At 45.1% G+C, this 17185-nt stretch overlaps 1 protein-coding gene across 1 annotated transcript in view; it reads left to right on the top strand.

Annotated features, from left to right (window-relative positions):
• Positions 1-17185, top strand: part of LOC106951023 (plexin A3-like) — a 32078-nt gene that overhangs the window by 3925 nt on the left and 10968 nt on the right. The window contains exons 2-6 of the mRNA XM_015038258.1: positions 11039-11179; positions 11585-11685; positions 12757-12880; positions 12956-13112; positions 13256-13359. Of these exons, the coding sequence (XP_014893744.1) occupies positions 11039-11179; positions 11585-11685; positions 12757-12880; positions 12956-13112; positions 13256-13359 (627 nt within the window). The remainder of the gene's footprint in view (positions 1-11038; positions 11180-11584; positions 11686-12756; positions 12881-12955; positions 13113-13255; positions 13360-17185) is intronic.

Here is a 17185-nt window from a genome sequence, read left to right as displayed (position 1 = left end):
GAGAAGCTAGCTGAATCTAGCCAAGGGTGAAGCTAGCCCAGGGAAAAACTAGCCGACAGAAGAGCTAGATGAAGGAGAAGCTAGCTAAAAGAGAAGCTAGCTGAAGGAGAAACTAGACGAAGAAGAAGCTAGCTGAGGGTGAAGGTAGCTGAGGGTGAAGCTAGCTGAAGGAGAAGCTAGCTGAGGGTGAAGCTAGATGAAGGGGAAGCTAGATGAAGGAGAAGCTAGATGAAGGAGAAGTTAGCTGAGGGTGAAGCTGGCTGGCTGATTGTTGTGCATTTAAGGTGTAAAGTTTACCTTCGACCAAACGCCCCCCAGAGGAATCCCAGCGCCCCCCTTTTGTAAAAATGTCCGCCAGCGCCCCTGCCGTCCTCTGAACGCCCCCGTTGAGAAACACTGAGCTAGATTAAGGAGAAGCTAGCTGATTCTAGCGGAGGGAGAAGTTCCCTCCTCACTGGACCAGGTTGGGCAGAGCCGATGGTTCTGTTCCAGTTGGACCGGGTCAGGTGGTTTATCTACGTCAAGCTGGTTGCCGAACCAAGTGGCTCAACCTCTTCAGGTTCCAGGTCCGTTTCCTCCAGCCAAGTTCTGGTTCTGGTTCCATATCAGATGGTGATGATGTTCAGCTGAGGAAGTTCTGGAGGTTCTGGAACTATGTCAGCAACCTTAGAGGAGCAGCTGCAAAAAAGCTGTTCAGGAGTCCTTCAGAATCCAGGTCCGGCTCTGATCAGCCGGAAGGCGGGCGGCACCGCAGTGTGTCTCGGGTCTCTGCGGCACACCGGGTCTGGCAGCAGAACAAAGACCGGCCTTACACTCTTCCTCCTGGGACGCTCGGGCTTCCTGCCCCTCCCATCCTGTGACATCACCCTCCCTGACCAATCAGCTGTCAGATCACCCAACACTACCGGTTCACTTCTCCTGTCTCCATGGAAACGGCTCAAAGTGGGTCCCGCTTGCTGCAGCCGGGCTTCTTCTGGCGCTGAGCTGGAGACGAACAGAACCTCAGGCAGGAGGTCCGATCGGGCCTGGAGTGGTTCTGATCGGAGCTACAGCTCCATTCAGAGGCTGGAAGAATCTCTGCAGGTCCAGAACCAGAACCAGAATCTTTCTCTTCATCATCATCCTCACAGTTACCATCTTCATCATGGAGCTGCTGTGTCCGCTCGCTGCGATTGGTCCGTCTCGGATCAGCTCGCTGTGATTGGCTGGTGCCACTTTTATAGGTAGATGTGAGAACCTGTGGAGTAGAATCAGCTGAGATCTGAGTCTGTTCTGGTTCTGATCCGAAACCAAGAGCCGGGTTGCAGTTAGAGCTGAAGAAGCCAGACTCGGTGCTTTGACATAAACCTGCTCTGATTGCAGCATGAAGCTGCACACCTGGGCTCTGACACACGCACACACACACACACACACACACACACACACACACACACACTGAACAGGAAGCTGTCTCTGCTGAGCCTTCGTTGAGGACCAGCTGGTGTTTTTGTTTTGATTGTATCTAAATTAGATTAGAGACAATTTACTGTTGCCCTGGCAACAGAGCAATCATCCTTAACCCACCCTGACCCTGGGTTGACGGGTCCGGTGCAAGTTTCTGTCGGTTCTGTAAAAATCCAGCACTGAGGCAGAAAACGTCCTTCTGCAAATAAACAAGAGAATGAAAAATAAACATGGGAGAAGAAGCTGTTCCTGTGTGGTTCTGGTTCTGTTGGACCCGCTGCTGTTCATTGTTTTGTTGCATCCGATGACAAGAAGAAGTATTGATGTTCTCCAGGTCTGCTAACCCAGCTTCATGTTTGACTTGCTGAGTAATAAACACTCCATACACCAGCTTAACAACAGTAATAACAATAATAACAATAGTAGTAATAATAACAATGTAATTACATGTGATTAGCTAAAGGCAGTTGATCTTAATGGCTTCATTCCTTGAATCTGGGAGAGGAACAGACTGGAGTCCAGACTTCATCTCCGATTCGCCTCCCAGGATCCTAAAGGACTCTGGAAGCTGAAACGCCAAGCCTAGAACAAGCTTTGAATAAACCTTGAATGCCTTGAAAATAACTGTACTTGAGTAAGAATAGCACTTAAGAAGTTTCTAAACAAGAAATGACTGAAGTAGGAAGAAAGTTATTTGGTAAAATGACCAAATACTAAGTAACCTCTGATATATTTTAAAATGATGTCATCAGTCAAAACGTTCAAAGTTATGTTAAGTTTGTTATGTTTAAGTTTTAATGTTGTTTTTACTGTCCATCTGAATACCATGACGTGAAAGTGGCTCCAACACATTTTAATTTGAATCATGTGGATTGGATTTAGACCTAGCTTTATTTCTATGCAATAAAACTACTCATATCTACATCGATAGACAGATCTATATAAAAATATCGCCGTGTTTTGGTCCCATACTGGTATGACTGGTACCGGCTCTCACTCTGCACTGAAAGCTTCAGACGTCCTGATGGAGCTCCTTTCTCAGACGGCTGGTGTTAGTGGTGAACAGATGCTTTTGATCCGTTTCCTGTTTGGACAGAGTAAACCTGAAGTCCTGTCAGCCGCGTCTCACTCTCCTGTTAAACCGTTAACGCTGCCTAAAAAGGCGAGCGAGTGGCTCATCTCTGAAGGGTGGAAGATCTTTGTCTCATCATCTGTCCCTGTAAGCGTCTCCGCTGTTAGCTAACGGCTCTGGAGCTGTCAGTGTGCGGCGCAGTGATTTACTCTGTTTACCTGACTGTTTGACCCCCCAGAGTGTGTGTGTGCGTGTGTGTGTGTGCGTGTGTGCGTGCGTGCGTGCGTGTGTGTGGCTGGCTGCCAGGCTCTTTCTGCTGCGGTTCTGTTTGTGTATGTTTCCAGTAATTATTTAATGCAGCGGCTTGTTACTCTGTTTTCCTTTTTTGCTGCAGCTGCCACAGCAATAAATGGAGGCGTTTTTGAGGCACCTTTAAACGCCTACGTGTGTGTGTGTGTGTGTGTGTGTGTGTGTGTGTGTGTGTGTCATGTTATTCATTAGGACCTTTTCTGCTAGAATCAGTTATCTCCTGAAGGCAGCTGAGCCTTTGGGACCAGAGAAAAGCCTCACGTTTATGTAGCAAAGTCCCATTTGTCAGGTTCTGGTTCCATCATGTGGATCAGATTTGGGTCGGGACTGTACTGGCACTAGTACTAGTTTGGGCCAGATGGAGTTCCTGAAACGTGTGGAAGTCAGTAGTAATATTTATTATGGTTAGAAATACAAGTGTGTGTGTGTACTTGTAAATGCGCTTGTTTGGAGACTGCAGTAATTAACAGATAACATAAGGACTCCTGTGGATACGGGGACATTTTCATTCGACCTGGTTTAGTTTAGGATGAGAATCACTGAACAGTGAATTTTGTTGTTTATTGTTTATATTCTGATAATAACCAGATAAATAGACTCGACTGGTAAAGAACATTTGTAGTATTCTTTCTAGATCCAGGACTTCAACTAGTTAATATATAAAAACATTGCTCCAATCTGATGGTTGAAGAAACTGAAGTACAGATTAAAAACTATAAATATGCTTGTCATTGAGCTCTGATGGATATTTTTAAAATTATTCAGCAGGAATAAAGTGTTTTGAAATGAGAATGTTGCTAATCTTGTTGATGTAGGTTTTTTTTTTATTAAAATGCGATTAGTTATAGACCTTGCAGTCAACGATTAAACATTTTAATGCAGTTAAGTTACAATATTTCCATCTGCTTCTGGACTATCAGTTAACTTTACCCATTTGATCCAAAAGTTGTTTTACAACCACATGCAGCTAAAAGTGACTGTGGTTAAGCCCTGAAGTCAAACTTTGTGTTATCTTTTCTTTACCCCCAGATGAAGCAAACGTTTAGTCAAATAATGTAATATTTTTAAATTTAACAGCTTTTAAGACCCAACTCATTCACTGTGACTACCTAAAGATTTCACATGGCTGTTATTGGAAAGTGTCACCATATCTGGCTACTTTAATCAACATAACTGTCTTCTTTTATCTCTCAACAGATTGCAGAATAACTCAGATTTGGACATTTTTTAAAAATTTGTTTCCTTTTTGTCTTTACATGCAAATATTTTTGGTGAATGAAGCAGCATAGAAGATGCGTAGAAAGGGTCATTGTTCGTTTTCCACCCGAGTGCCACCATGTCGCCTACTTCCTGTCCTGCAGCTGCCGTTATCACAGTAACACAGATCACACCGGCTGCTGCTGGAGGCGGTTCCCTAACATACCTGTTATTTGGTTAAATGGGTTTAAATCAGACTAAAGTCTGAAATATTATCCAGAGCAGGGAAGCCTTTTCCAGTGAAATGCTTGGTGCTTGCTAAGGATGTGTTCATCCTCCTGTTTCACCTTGGGAAATGACTTCATCTCTTTCTGTCATCCCCCCGCCTGGCGGCCCCTCCCCCACTCCCAGACCCCACAGCTTTTATTATTGACTTTGTTTTAGAGATAAATCCATAAAGATGGTCTCCTAGGAGGCATTTCAGCTTGACGTCAGACACAAATAGAGTCACATTAAAACCATGTGGCCTGGATGGAAAGACTGCAGGTGATTGTTAAACCTGGGAGAGATTTAAACGGCCACGCCCGATAAATCAGAGCATGCGCAGAAAACCGCTGCAGAGCGTCACAGCTTTCACCTTCAGTCTCCGAATTTCACTCATTCACTTCCTGTTGTGAAATTCCCCACAGAATCCACGCCGGCAGAAATCCTCTGGAAGCAAAGACTGGTGTGCGTGCGTGCGTGCGTGCGTGCGTGCGTGCGTGCGTGCGTGCGTGTGTGAGACCTCTGGTGTCACAGCTAGTCAAGCAAATCTTTAATTAGTTCTTCATAATTACTGAAAGGTGGAAATGGGATTTCAATTGTGAATTATTTCCAGGTTTGTTTTGCAGGAAAATTAATTGAAGAACAAAAACCAGGACATTTCAGCTGATTTAAAGTATAAAACTGTTTTATTTATGTAACCCTGAATGAAAGACTGTGTGAATTGAAATTATATCTGTTATTCCACTAATGGTTCCTGTCAGCCTCCTGCAGCTATAACTGACCTCTGTAGTTATTTTTATTGCAACATACCTATTTATTTATTTAAACATACACATTTAGCTAAGAATCGATGTAAAACTACTGTATCCGTATTAATTATGTGCATATATATATTTATAGTAATGTCAAAGTGAGTTGATTAAATTGTTTGGGACGATAATTGGTCTGAACTGAAATGGTTTCGGGTCAAACCAACCTGTTCTTAACAGCAGCAGCATATTAGGAAACCATGTGATCATCATGTTGAATTTTTGAAGAGATGTGACATGTCTATTTACCACATGTAGACGTGCTGTTTGTCTGCAGAGCCTGAATGCAGTCTGTTGCAGGGGAACACAGAGACAGTCAGGACAAATAACCATGCACACACACACTCAGACCTAGGGACAATTTAGAGACCAATTAACATGATAGTCATCTTTTTGGACTGTGGGAGGAAGCCGGAGTACCCGGAGAGAACCATACACAGGGAGAACATGCAAAGTCCATGCAGAAAGACCCTGGGCCGGGAATCGAACCCAGAACCTTCTTGCTGCAAGGCAACAGGCTAAAGTACTTTAAAACTCATCACTAAAAGTTTCTAGCACGTCAGTCGATCCTCTGGAGGTCGGGAGATCTTTGACATCTCTGAATAATCGGTGCCTAACCTCCTCATGGTTGTCAGTTCTGTTATCTGTTCTTATTGATCTGTCCCTGCACTCCAGTGCATGTCGCTCTCCATCTATCCTCACCGAGGTTCTGCTGTTGGTCCGACTCTCAGAACTGGCTGCGTTTGGTTGCCTGGTCATCAGGCCACAGAGTCACAGACAGAGCTGCATGCGGTCGGCTGTAATCATCTGCTGGTTAGTTACCCTGTGGTACAGCAGGCTGGGTGGGCTAATACCTTTTCGGGGGATTGTCCAGGATGTTGGGTGCTACCTGCTCAGCTTGGTGATAGGGGGCGCTAGAGCAGTCTACCAGCGGCCTGCCATGTTAGAAATGTTAAAAGTTACATAATTTAGAGCTGCATAATCTGGCATCATAATATGGAAATTGTAGCATGTGAGGCCAATAGGCAGCTGCAGGAACAGTGCAATCAGAACAGCCAGATCGACGCGTCAGCTATAAAGCTAGCTTACTCTGTCTTCACTGTCTCTGCTGTCTAAAAATGCTTGAGAAATAAACGAGGCTCAGCCTGGCAGGGGACAAGTAAAGCCTGATGGGCCCCGCCAGGCTGATGGCACACCCAGAAAAACACTGAATACTTTTTGGGTGCTCGTCCAGAATGTTTCTGTGTAAATCATGCAGCTGGGGTTTGTTGTGATGCCTTCAGGGTCAGAAACTGTGAGGAACTGGGAGGCAGGAATGTCAGCATCTAATAGGGGGTTTTGGGGGATTTGGAGAAGCCTGGGTCTAGCCCTAACCCTCACATGACCAGGAAACTCCAGGAGGAGATCCAGCTCCAAATTGCCCCCTGGTGGCAGATCAGGCTGGAGACAGAGGACGGAGGATGTCTTCATAAACCGTCCTGCAGGGTCTCGCTGTCATGTTTCCTGGTTTGGCCTCTGAATGCTGCGTGTCACTTCCTGTTTCCTTAATCAGCTCAGCTGTGGGATCTGTCTGATTCCTGCTAACCGGCTCTGGAGCCGATATCCAATCAAAACTCGTCTCCAATTAAGCAAACAAGCACAGACTGCAGTTGAGCCACTAAAAACCAGCCGGCAACGCTTCACTTTTCTTTGTCTGGATCCTCAGAGAGAAACAACTGGAGGCATTTTACATTCGACCCAATCGTTGCAATGCACCGGTTTGACGGCATGAAGCTCACCAGAACTCTTCTGATTTGTCAGCTTTCCTTTTTCAGCTCACATAAATCTGATCTCAATCTGTGCCTCAAAATTACATTTACGTGATGAAATGACTCCAAGGGGCTGAAGATGTTGGATAAAAAATACATGATGTAATGATAAATCTGAAGAACTCAAACATATAAATGTTTGTGTCAATAAAGTTACAGTTTGATTTTAGGGGGGAGTGAAAATCCTGAATATTTTCCTTCTGATAAAAACATTTATGATCTCTGATCTGATTTCTATGTGTTATTGTGAGCTACAGTACAAATTACAGATCTGTCTTTGCTTTTCTTGTTTCAGCATGGAGAAAATCCTAAATTAACTACAAATATTCCTAAATATCTTTAAAAATTCATAAATATTGTTCAATATTTTAATCTGTGTTTACTAACAGAAATAATGTAGGAGGAAAACTGTGATAGATATTGCTGATACTATAACGCTAAAGATGACAATAATATGTAAGAATAATAAATGAACAGCTGATTCATTCTGAGGCGGTCTGAGTGCAGACCTTCGGCGTGAGGAAGAGGAGCAGGACTTCCTGCAGGCGAGGAACTGGATCTGGTGGGAACAGGAAGGTTTGGAAGGTTCTGGTTCTCAGATCCTTATTTGAGCTGCATCACCGCAGGCGCTGTGGTGCAGAAAGCATCAGGTTCATTATTATTCGGTTGCCATGGAGACGATGGAGGACAGAGCGAATCATGCAACTCCCTGAAGAATCTCCATGGTATGGTCTCTAATTTTTCCATGGCGACAATAATGGCTGCTGCAGGGAAAACAGTCTGCTGTGGAACGGTGAATCCAGTGGAACCATTCGTGTTATTTCCATCCATTTTGTTTGTATTTCCTCTAATTCATGTAAAGCTCTCTGAATTGCCTTATTCCTATAGAAATAAAATTACCTTAGCAAAGCTTAAAGCTGAAACAGTAAAAGTTTTAATTTGTTTCAAGATTTAAGTTACAGACGTAGAGGACTCCATGCTCCTCTGTCTGACCCGGTTCTGTCAGGTCAGAAGCAAAACTCGGTAATGAGGCAAAACTCCGAGTCTGAAGCGGCAAATCATAAAGTCCTGAGAGGTCAAAGGTCTTTACAAGAGGTCAGGTGGTTCTGCAGAACTTCCTGTCCTCAGAACCAAAGGCATAATGTTCTAATTTGTCCACATTATTGAGAAGAGAGGCAGCAGCTGCTGGATGAAACCCGAGAGCAGCCCGGTGTGTGTGTGTGTGTGTGTGTGTGTGTGTGTGTGTGTGTGCGCGTGCGCGCGTGCGTGTGCGCGCACTGTAGGGAAAGCGCTGCAGGTGTTGAGTTTCAGGCCTTGCTAATGTGTCTGTGAATGGCAGTGTGAGGCAGACAGATGGAATGAGCTGAATGGGTTGGCTAACAGATACTAATGGTTCTGATGGAACCCAGTTTCCTGGAGAAAGCCCAGGTTCATTCTGAAGGTCTGTTCTTAAAGGGCCGGTATCATGTAAATCATCTCGTTTCTCCCTGCTGTGTTGCTCTGATTCTTTCATGTTGGAGAATTTCTTTAATCTCCATGGCAACCATTCAGCTGTTAAAACACCTGGGTGGCCCTAGCCCCGCCTTCGAGGCACAGCTCCTCCCCCACTCCGCTCCTTCAGACTAGCCAGCAGCAATTAGCAAACAGCAGAGCTCCTTATAGGAGCTGCTGCTCAGAGCAGTGCTAGTAAAAACATTAAAGGGTTATAAAGGAGCCATGTTGGGATGACTTCCTGGAGGCAGAACTTCATAAAGAACAGTTCTTAAAGAAACACAGACCCAATTTCAAGGCGTTACATCAGGAAGTCAAATTTATTTAAAGTCATATTTGATATATAAAAGATTTCATAACAACTGAAGGTAAAATAGCTGCTGATTATGATATAAAATGGGAATATGTGCCTGGAAAACACATAAAGCTGCCCCTTTATAAAAACAAACATACGACACAAAATGAGAGAAGACTTCAGAGGCAGAAAGTCTGAGCCAGTCTTTTTTCAGTCTCGGTCCTCTGGATGGAGACTGAGGTAGCATCATTCCCACCAGCTCTGTCCAGTCCACTTTAACCCGACTCCAGTTCGTTTGCCTATAAAAGCCCGTCCGGTTGGTGAGGTGTGATCGCTAATTGACCTCTGACCTCTAGTCATCCAAACCTCGGTCTGGGTTCAGTTGAAGTGAACTCTGGTTTGGTCTGAATGTGAACGCCAAGCGGACCAGATACCGCTCCAGAATCAGGAAGTGGACTACAGAGCAGGGCATTCTGGGTAAATACAACCAAAGCTAACATGCTAGGATAGCAGGAGAAATGGCTCCTGGTCTTTAGCCAAAGACTAAAGAGAAATCCTCCAACCACTAAAATCCTCCATCTTGTTTCCATCTGGTGAAGAAGGAAGTTGCTCTCAGTGTCTTCAGAGGTTTTTGTGTTGTTTCCTTCAGTGGTTCTTGGTGCAGCGCCCCCACAGGCCAGGAGGGGAACAGGTTGGTTTGACTCAGAGCAGAGAGGAAGAGAACCACAGCATCTGGTGGAGCAGATGATGGAGTTCTGGTTCCAGTAGAACCAGGTCGACCAGACCATGAGGAAGGGAAACAGACCATTTAGAGCAACTTCAGAAGATTCAACAGAACTAGCTTATTGTAATTTCTGTGTTTTGCTGTCATTTCTACATTTTTAATGACCTTCTGGCCCAGATTTTCTCTCTTTAATACATCAACCTCAATTACAGACAAGTAAAAACTTCGGAAATAATTTTTAAAAAATCACAGAAAACAATACATTTTTTGGAAACACCAAGATAAAATCTATATAAATGTCTCATTCAGTGGATCTGCTGTAGAGTCCAGTCAGAACAGGACTGAATCTGTGTGTTATCAGCTGAACACACACACACAGAGGCTAGGTATGATCAGTTCTGAAGTCACCTTATTTGAAATGAGCTGCAGCTTTACTCCAACTATCAGACCGGCCCTCCCAGTTCCACCCCCATGCCGACCACCACACACTCTGAGGTATTACGTTACACAGGAATGTCTGTGTGCGTTCTGGAGGTCTGGTCCTCACATGGTGGGTAAAGTAGAAACACAGGAAGTGATTATGAGGACCGACAGCTTTCCAACAGCTGTGCTCTTTATCTGTGGCTGCGAGGTCAGAGGTCATGTGTAGGCAAAGGGCCGAGTGTGTCGGGAACAAAGCAGGTGCTGATGGTTAGAATGCCAGCCGGGGGTCATAGTTCAAAGGTCACAGGTCACTTCCTGTATTGCTCCATCACTGAGCTCTCCTTCATCTTCTGCTTTCACTTTCATCCCGTTTGTCTTCACTATTCCTGTCCGGTTCAATGAGGCGGTCTGGTCCGGGTTGGGATTGGAAGCTTTTTCCAGAACCTTCTAACCGTGTTGCTGCCGTCTCTCTTGCTGCAGTGTCCTACTTTATCGTTTCCTTCCTGCTGCTCTGACTCCGTTAAACAGGATTGTAGAAGAGTGTGTGTGTGTGTGTGTGCGCGCGTGCAACTCGTCAGCTCTAATTAAGCTGGGCTGCTTAACGAGCAGACAGCTAATTAACTACACACACTCGTCCTTCATCCCTTGTCTGACTTTCCCTTCTTACATCGTTTGTTCTCTTTCTTTCGTTTGCATTTTTTCTTCCTCCATATTTTATTCTATTTTTTTCTCTTTTTTTCCTTCCATTTATTTGTTGCCCATTTCTTCCTCCTCTTCTTCGATGGTGTTTTTCTGGGTCAGGGGGGAGGGGAGGATTTGGGTCTTATTTTAGTTGCTCCATGTATTTGCCGGGTTCCTGCTGTATTCAGCATCCCTCTTCCTCCTCCTCTACCTCCTCTCCAGTCAGAAGTAATCCCATTACGCTGCAGGAACGGCTTCTATTAAATCTTGGAGGATTTTCATCGTAGGATGTAGATGATGATGAAGAAGAAGAAGATGATGATGATGAAATCGTTGGGCAGACTCTGGAAATGGATCCGGGTTTTATCTGAAGTTCTGCTGAAAGGTTCTGGTGCCCAAAGAAACGAGTCTGTGGAGAATCTGGACCCGGTTCTGATCTGGTTCTGCTTGCTTCATCATGTGTTTTTTTTTGTCAGTTCAGACATGTCGGGTCGGTCTCACGGTTCTGGTTCTGTGTTTCAGATCCGAGTGGACGGCGTGCCGCCGCCAGCCCAGAATGCCTTGCTGTATGAGACGGTGGCGGTGGCGGAGGGCCAGCCCATCCTGAGGGACATGGTGTTCAGTCCAGACCACCGCAGCATCTACCTGCTGAGCCACCGACAGGTAAGGCCCAGTTCTGATGCCCCCAGAACCAACAGCCGGGTCCGGAGCTTCTGCTCGCTGTGACAAGCCAAACCTCCAACCGGACCTTACAACCATAACAGAGGCTGTCCTGAATGCTAATGCTAGATAGCATAGCCACCAGAGTGGTGGACAGTGCTAAGACTGAAATAAACAAATATGTAAAAGTTGCGTTCTGCAGCTTCAAGCCTCCAGAAAAAGACCAGAAGCCAAACAACAAAACGAGCCGCAAACACCGAACCCTTTTCTGAACAAACACATCAGTTTGCTTCTAAACAGGCCCAGTTTGGCCTGGTTCACTGTCTGTCCTGAAACACAGCCAATGGAAACCTGGCACCAGATCGGGTCAGAGCAGAACCCAACTGAAGGTTCTGGTTCTGTCTCCAGGTGACCAGGCTGCCGGTGGAGAGCTGCCAGCAGTACAACAGCTGCTCTGACTGTCTGGGATCAGGAGACCCGCACTGCGGCTGGTGCGTCCTCTTCAACAAGTAAGAGCATTCTTCTTCTTCTACTCACTGATTCATCACAGGGGCTCACCTGGAGGACCTGGAGGACCTGGAAGGTCCAAGTAGGACTGATTACTTTGGATAAAAGTCAATGCAAAGTCCTCATGAAGATAGAAGGACCCTCTATGTGTGTGTGTGTGTATGTGTGTGTGTGTTTGTTTGTAATACCTTGTGGGGACCATTTTCCTGACACTACGCTGTGGGGACCCACTGCTCCTTGTGGGACCGAAGCCTGGGCCCCACAAGGGGAAATGTTGTTTGTGGGTCAGGGGTCAGATTTAGGACTAAGGTGTGAACTGAGTTTTGGTTACGGTTAGAATTAGGTTGTAGAAATGAATGGAAGTCAATGGAAAGTTCCCACAAAGATAGCAACACAAACGTCTGTGTGCATGTGCGCTCGTGTGTGATCCCCTCAGGCGTCATTAATGTTGCTATAAATTCTCCAATCTCTCATCAGGATGTTTGATGTTCAGCATCCAGGCCAGGGGAGGAAGTTCCTGTTTAGAGCTCCATCAGTCAGCTGTCCCTTCAAAGTAAAAGCCTCAGCCACAAGGCTGAGAGCAGACCCAGGAGGCAACTTGTTGGGTCTCTGAGTGTTTCTGTGTTTATGGACCAGACAGTCTCAGCTTAAAGGCTTATTGAAGATGTGATGCCCTTACACTTTACCCTGAGCGTCACCTTCAAGGCTCCGTCTATTCAGGCTAAAAAGCCAGTGCAGAGTTTCCTCTAATGGTAGCTGCTTCTGGTATGCAGCTTTGCTCCTCTTCCTCCTCCTTCTCTCTCTGTCAATCTGCTGTTCATTAGAAGTAAACAGATCATCACTACAGGTTGGAGCTGCTGCTTTCTGCAGACTTCACCTCCACCTGTCGGCTGCTCCACCTCCATCGCTGCCTCCTCGGTAGTTCCATTGTTAATCAAGAAACAGGAAGTTGGGTCATAAAAACTGAGATGATAATCTGACAATCAGAAAACAATCAGCCTGAAAATGGATGGTTGGTTGGTTGAATGGATGGTCAGATGGTTTCACTGTCTGGTGACCTTTAACCTCTGCAGGTGTTCCAGGAAGGAGTCATGTGACCGGTGGGAGGAGCCTCAGCACTTCAACACCCGTCTGGACCAATGCGTGTTCATCTCGGTTTCTCCTAGCAACATGTCCGTCACCTCTCCTCCCACTCAGGTGAGCAGCCGCACCCCAACCCACCTGTGGCCTGGACTTTGTCAGCTCTAAGCTCCACCTCCTCCTTTTATCCAGCTGACCATCAGGGTGCAGAACGTCCCGGAGCTTTCGGGCGGGGTCACCTGTGTGTTCGAAGACCTGACGGAAACACCTGGACAGGTGCAGACAGAAGGTCAGGTGGTGTGCATGTCGCCGTCGCTCGAGGAGCTACCAGCACAAGCTCCTCCCTACGGTGAGACACACACACACACACACACACACACACACACACACACACACACACACACACGTGGAGTGGTCGTGTGCAGGTTGTCTGAAGGTTGAGTGAAGGTCGTGTGCAGGTTGTGTGATGATGGTCGGCCATGTTTCCTGCAGGGGAGAAGCGTGCGGTCCAGCTCAGCCTCCGCTCTACAGAGACGGGTCTCCGGTTCATCTCCACCAGCGTGGTTTACTACAACTGCTCCGTCCTTGGCTCGTGAGTCTCCTCCTTTTCTTCATCCTCTTCATCATGTCAGCTGATGGTACCTTTGACACTTGGTACCAAAGTCCGGTACCTGGGAATCACTACCAGTTTTCGATACTTTTGCGTGTGTTGCTTTTTAATAGTAAACGCTATTATTTTGTTTACCATATTTATTTTTCAATAATAAAAAAAGATATATAAANGGACTTCCGGCCGGAACACCGTTAAGATGGCGGCTCACTAAAGAGTCTCCCCAGACAACCGGAGAAATTCTTGATTTACCCCCATTCAACTGAGTAATATTGCTCTACGAAAGTCATTTAAAGGGGGTAAGACGACAAAGAAGCCCCAAAGACACTATAATTAGAAGAGGGAAGTTGAGAAGTTTTACGAACAGGTACAGCTAATGTGTCGTGGCCTTAAGCTAATAGATCGGAATGGCTAGCCTCGAAATCCTATTAGAAGAGCTTAGAGGCTTCCGCCAGGAATCTAAGGAACAACTCTCGACTATTAAAGAGGAAATAAGAAAAGCGAATGCAAGGATAAGCGAAGTAGAGGAGCGGCTGGAGAAGACGGAAGAAAGAACCCAAAATACGGAGGAAGTGTTAGCAGAACTGCTGAAGCTACACGTGAGTCTGGAAGATAAGATGGAGGACCTAGAGAGCCGATCCAGGGGGGAAAATATCAGGATCTACGATGTTCCAGAGGGGGCTGAAAAGGACTGTGAATCCATGGCGGCATTTGTGGAAGCTCTACTTAAAGAGGGGCTCGGTCTGGAAGACATCCAGCCGGACATGCAGATTGAACGCGCGCTCGGTCCACCGGAGGGAGCGGCGCCACGGTCGATAGTGGTGAAATTTCTGAGCTTCAAATATAAAGAGCTGTTGCTCCGTAAGGCCTGGCAGCGAAAAGGATTTATTTGGCATGAAAAGCGAATAAATCTGGACCATGACTATCCACCAGCCATCCTCAGAAAGCGCAGAGAGTTCACGGAGGTTCGGAGAGTCCTGAAGGAGAACGGTGTTCCATTTCAGACTCTCTTCCCGGCGAGGCTGCGAGTGAAACATAAAGAGGGGACCAGGACCTACGACACCATAGAGGAGACCACCGAGGATCTGGCTAAAAAGGGCTACAAAGTTAAAATCATCAGATCTCCAGCTTCCCTGAAGGAGCAGATTGAGCGGTTGTCCTGGAGCAGGAAGGAGGGGAGGAGACAGAAGGGCTCCTCCGGTTCTGCAAGAGGAGAAAACTATAAAGAGAGGCTCCGGGCTTTTAGAAGAACATCTCCACCTAAGAGCTGAGGGAACCTTCATTTCCCCTCCTGGATTCTTCCTCTTAGAGATAAGTGTACAGAGGGCTGCTTTAAGGATGATGGGATTTTATGAAGGTTTGTTTGGGATCCACTCCTATTTGGGCTGCTGCCACCTGTAAGGGCCCTCCTTAACTTCATGGGAGGTTTTTCCCTTCTGGGCTTCCTCCAAGAAGCCCAACAGGGTCTAATCAACAGACCCCTGCCTTGGAGGCTGAACATGTTCTGTTCTGTTAGGGTTCCTGTTTATATGTTTATTTTTGGTTCATCTGTTTATATTCTGTTTATGTCAGTTCTAGTGAGTGGTAGGGGAGTTTCAGGGTCATCAGTGACATGGGGAAAACACTTACACAAATGGGAAAGACACAGTTAAAGGTGGCTTCTTTCAATATAAATGGCATAAATAATCCGATTAAGAGATGGAGAGTATTATCTAAACTCAGGAAGGATAAAGTTCAGATAGCAATGTTGCAGGAAACCCACCTAGATAATTCTGAACATGCCAAACTGACCAAGATGGGGTTTAAATCTGTTTATTTCTCTTCCCACAGCTCCGGTAAACGAAGAGGGGTTGCTATTTTAATATCGAGTTCCTTGTGCTACGAACACGTTACAGAACATAAAGACAGGGAGGGTCGTTATCTGTTACTTACAGGGAAAATAGATGGTGTCCTGATGAGTTTTATTAATGTCTATGCCCCACCTGGCAGCGACTGGTCGTTTTACAAGAAAATTATTGAATTAGCAGCAACAAAAAGTCAGGGTGTAATGATCTGTGCGGGGGACTTTAATATTAGGTTAAACTCAAATCTGGACTCATCGAATGGAAAAACAAACTCTAAACATATCAGTAAAAGAATGAAAAATATGATGGATGAAGTGGGACTAGTGGATGTATGGAGGGATAAGAACCCAACCAGTCGTGACTACACACATTATTCCTCTTCATACAATGTATACTCAAGAATAGACTATTTCTTCATGTTTAAAAAAGATGTGCATAGATTGGAAAGCTGGGAAATAGGATCCAGTTCAATCTCAGACCACAGTCCAATCTATATCTCCCTTCAAATGGCTGAAAAAAGCAGATCCACCCTCTGGAGGCTGAATACGAACTTATTAAACAGTACAATCTTTAAGGAGAATATGAAAACTGAAATCATACAATACTTGGAAGAGAATGATAATAATGAAGTGGGTCTGGCAATACTCTGGGATGCTCTAAAGGCCGTAGTCAGGGGAAGAATAATAGCCTTTTCCTCCAATGAAAAGAGAATTAGACAACAAAAACAAACTCAATTGGAGACAGAGCTGAAAAGACTCCAGAAAGAGCACTCCAAAACCTTAAGGAGGGCTATAAGAGTCAAAATTGAGTTGGTGAAAAAAGAACTGAACGACTTAAACATACAAGAAATACAAAAGAAACTTCTCTTTACTAAACAGAAATATTATGAGGCAGGGGGGAAATCTCTGAAGCTCCTAGCATTTAAATTACGAAAACAGCAAGCTGACAGAGCTATTCACAAAATAAAGAATATATATACAAATAGAGTTGAAACAAACGTAGAAAAGATCCAGAAGTGCTTTAGTGATTTTTTCAAAATTCTATACTCCCAACCCAAATTGAATAATGAACAACAAATGGACACTTTCCTTTCCCAACTCACCCTGCCTAGCATTACAGATGAGCAAAACGAACAATTAATATCAGAGATAACTGAAGCAGAATTAAAATCAGTGATTAGAAAATTGAAAGGAGGGAAATCTCCAGGAACAGATGGGTTTACCTCTGAGTGGTACAGAGAAATGCAAGATCAGTTGGTCCCTGTTTTAGTAAGAGTTTTCAACAATGTACTAGAAAAGAAAATAATCCCTCCTTCATGGAGAGACGCAACCATTTCACTAATCCCTAAGGAGGGAAAAGATAAGAAGGAATGCGGAAATTATCGGCCAATAAGTGTGCTAAATATTGATTACAAATTATTTACTGCTATAATCGCACAGAGATTGGAAAACATCCTCCCAGTGATAATCCATAAAGACCAAACAGGCTTCATCAGGCAGAGACAGACTCAGGATAACATCAGGAAAACCCTGCATATTTTAAATCATGTAACCCATCAAAAAATAGAGACTCTTGTATTGAGTCTGGATGCAGAGAAGGCTTTTGATTCAGTCAGATGGTCTTTTCTTTACAAAGTTATGTCCAGGTTTGGGTTCCACCAGACCATAATAGATGTAATCGCATCTTTATATGATAGACCATCTGCTAGGATCAAAATTAATGGAGACCTATCTGATCGCTTCACTCTGGAAAGGGGTACGAGGCAGGGATGCTGTGTTTCTCCACTCCTCTTTGCCCTCTTCATAGAGCCTCTAGGTCAGTGGATAAGACAGAGGACGGACACAGCTGGAGTTCATATGGCATCCGGAGAACAAAAGTTGTCATTGTTCGCAGATGATTTGCTGTTGACCATAACAAACCCAGCTAAAACCCTACCTGGGATTAGAATAGGTAGACACTGAAACATAT

Source organism: Poecilia latipinna, unplaced genomic scaffold, assembly GCF_001443285.1.
Source record: "Poecilia latipinna isolate Pla-1442-1.1 unplaced genomic scaffold, P_latipinna-1.0 Scaffold435, whole genome shotgun sequence".
Classification (NCBI taxonomy): domain Eukaryota; kingdom Metazoa; phylum Chordata; class Actinopteri; order Cyprinodontiformes; family Poeciliidae; genus Poecilia; species Poecilia latipinna.
This window is presented reverse-complemented; position numbering and strand designations above follow the sequence as displayed.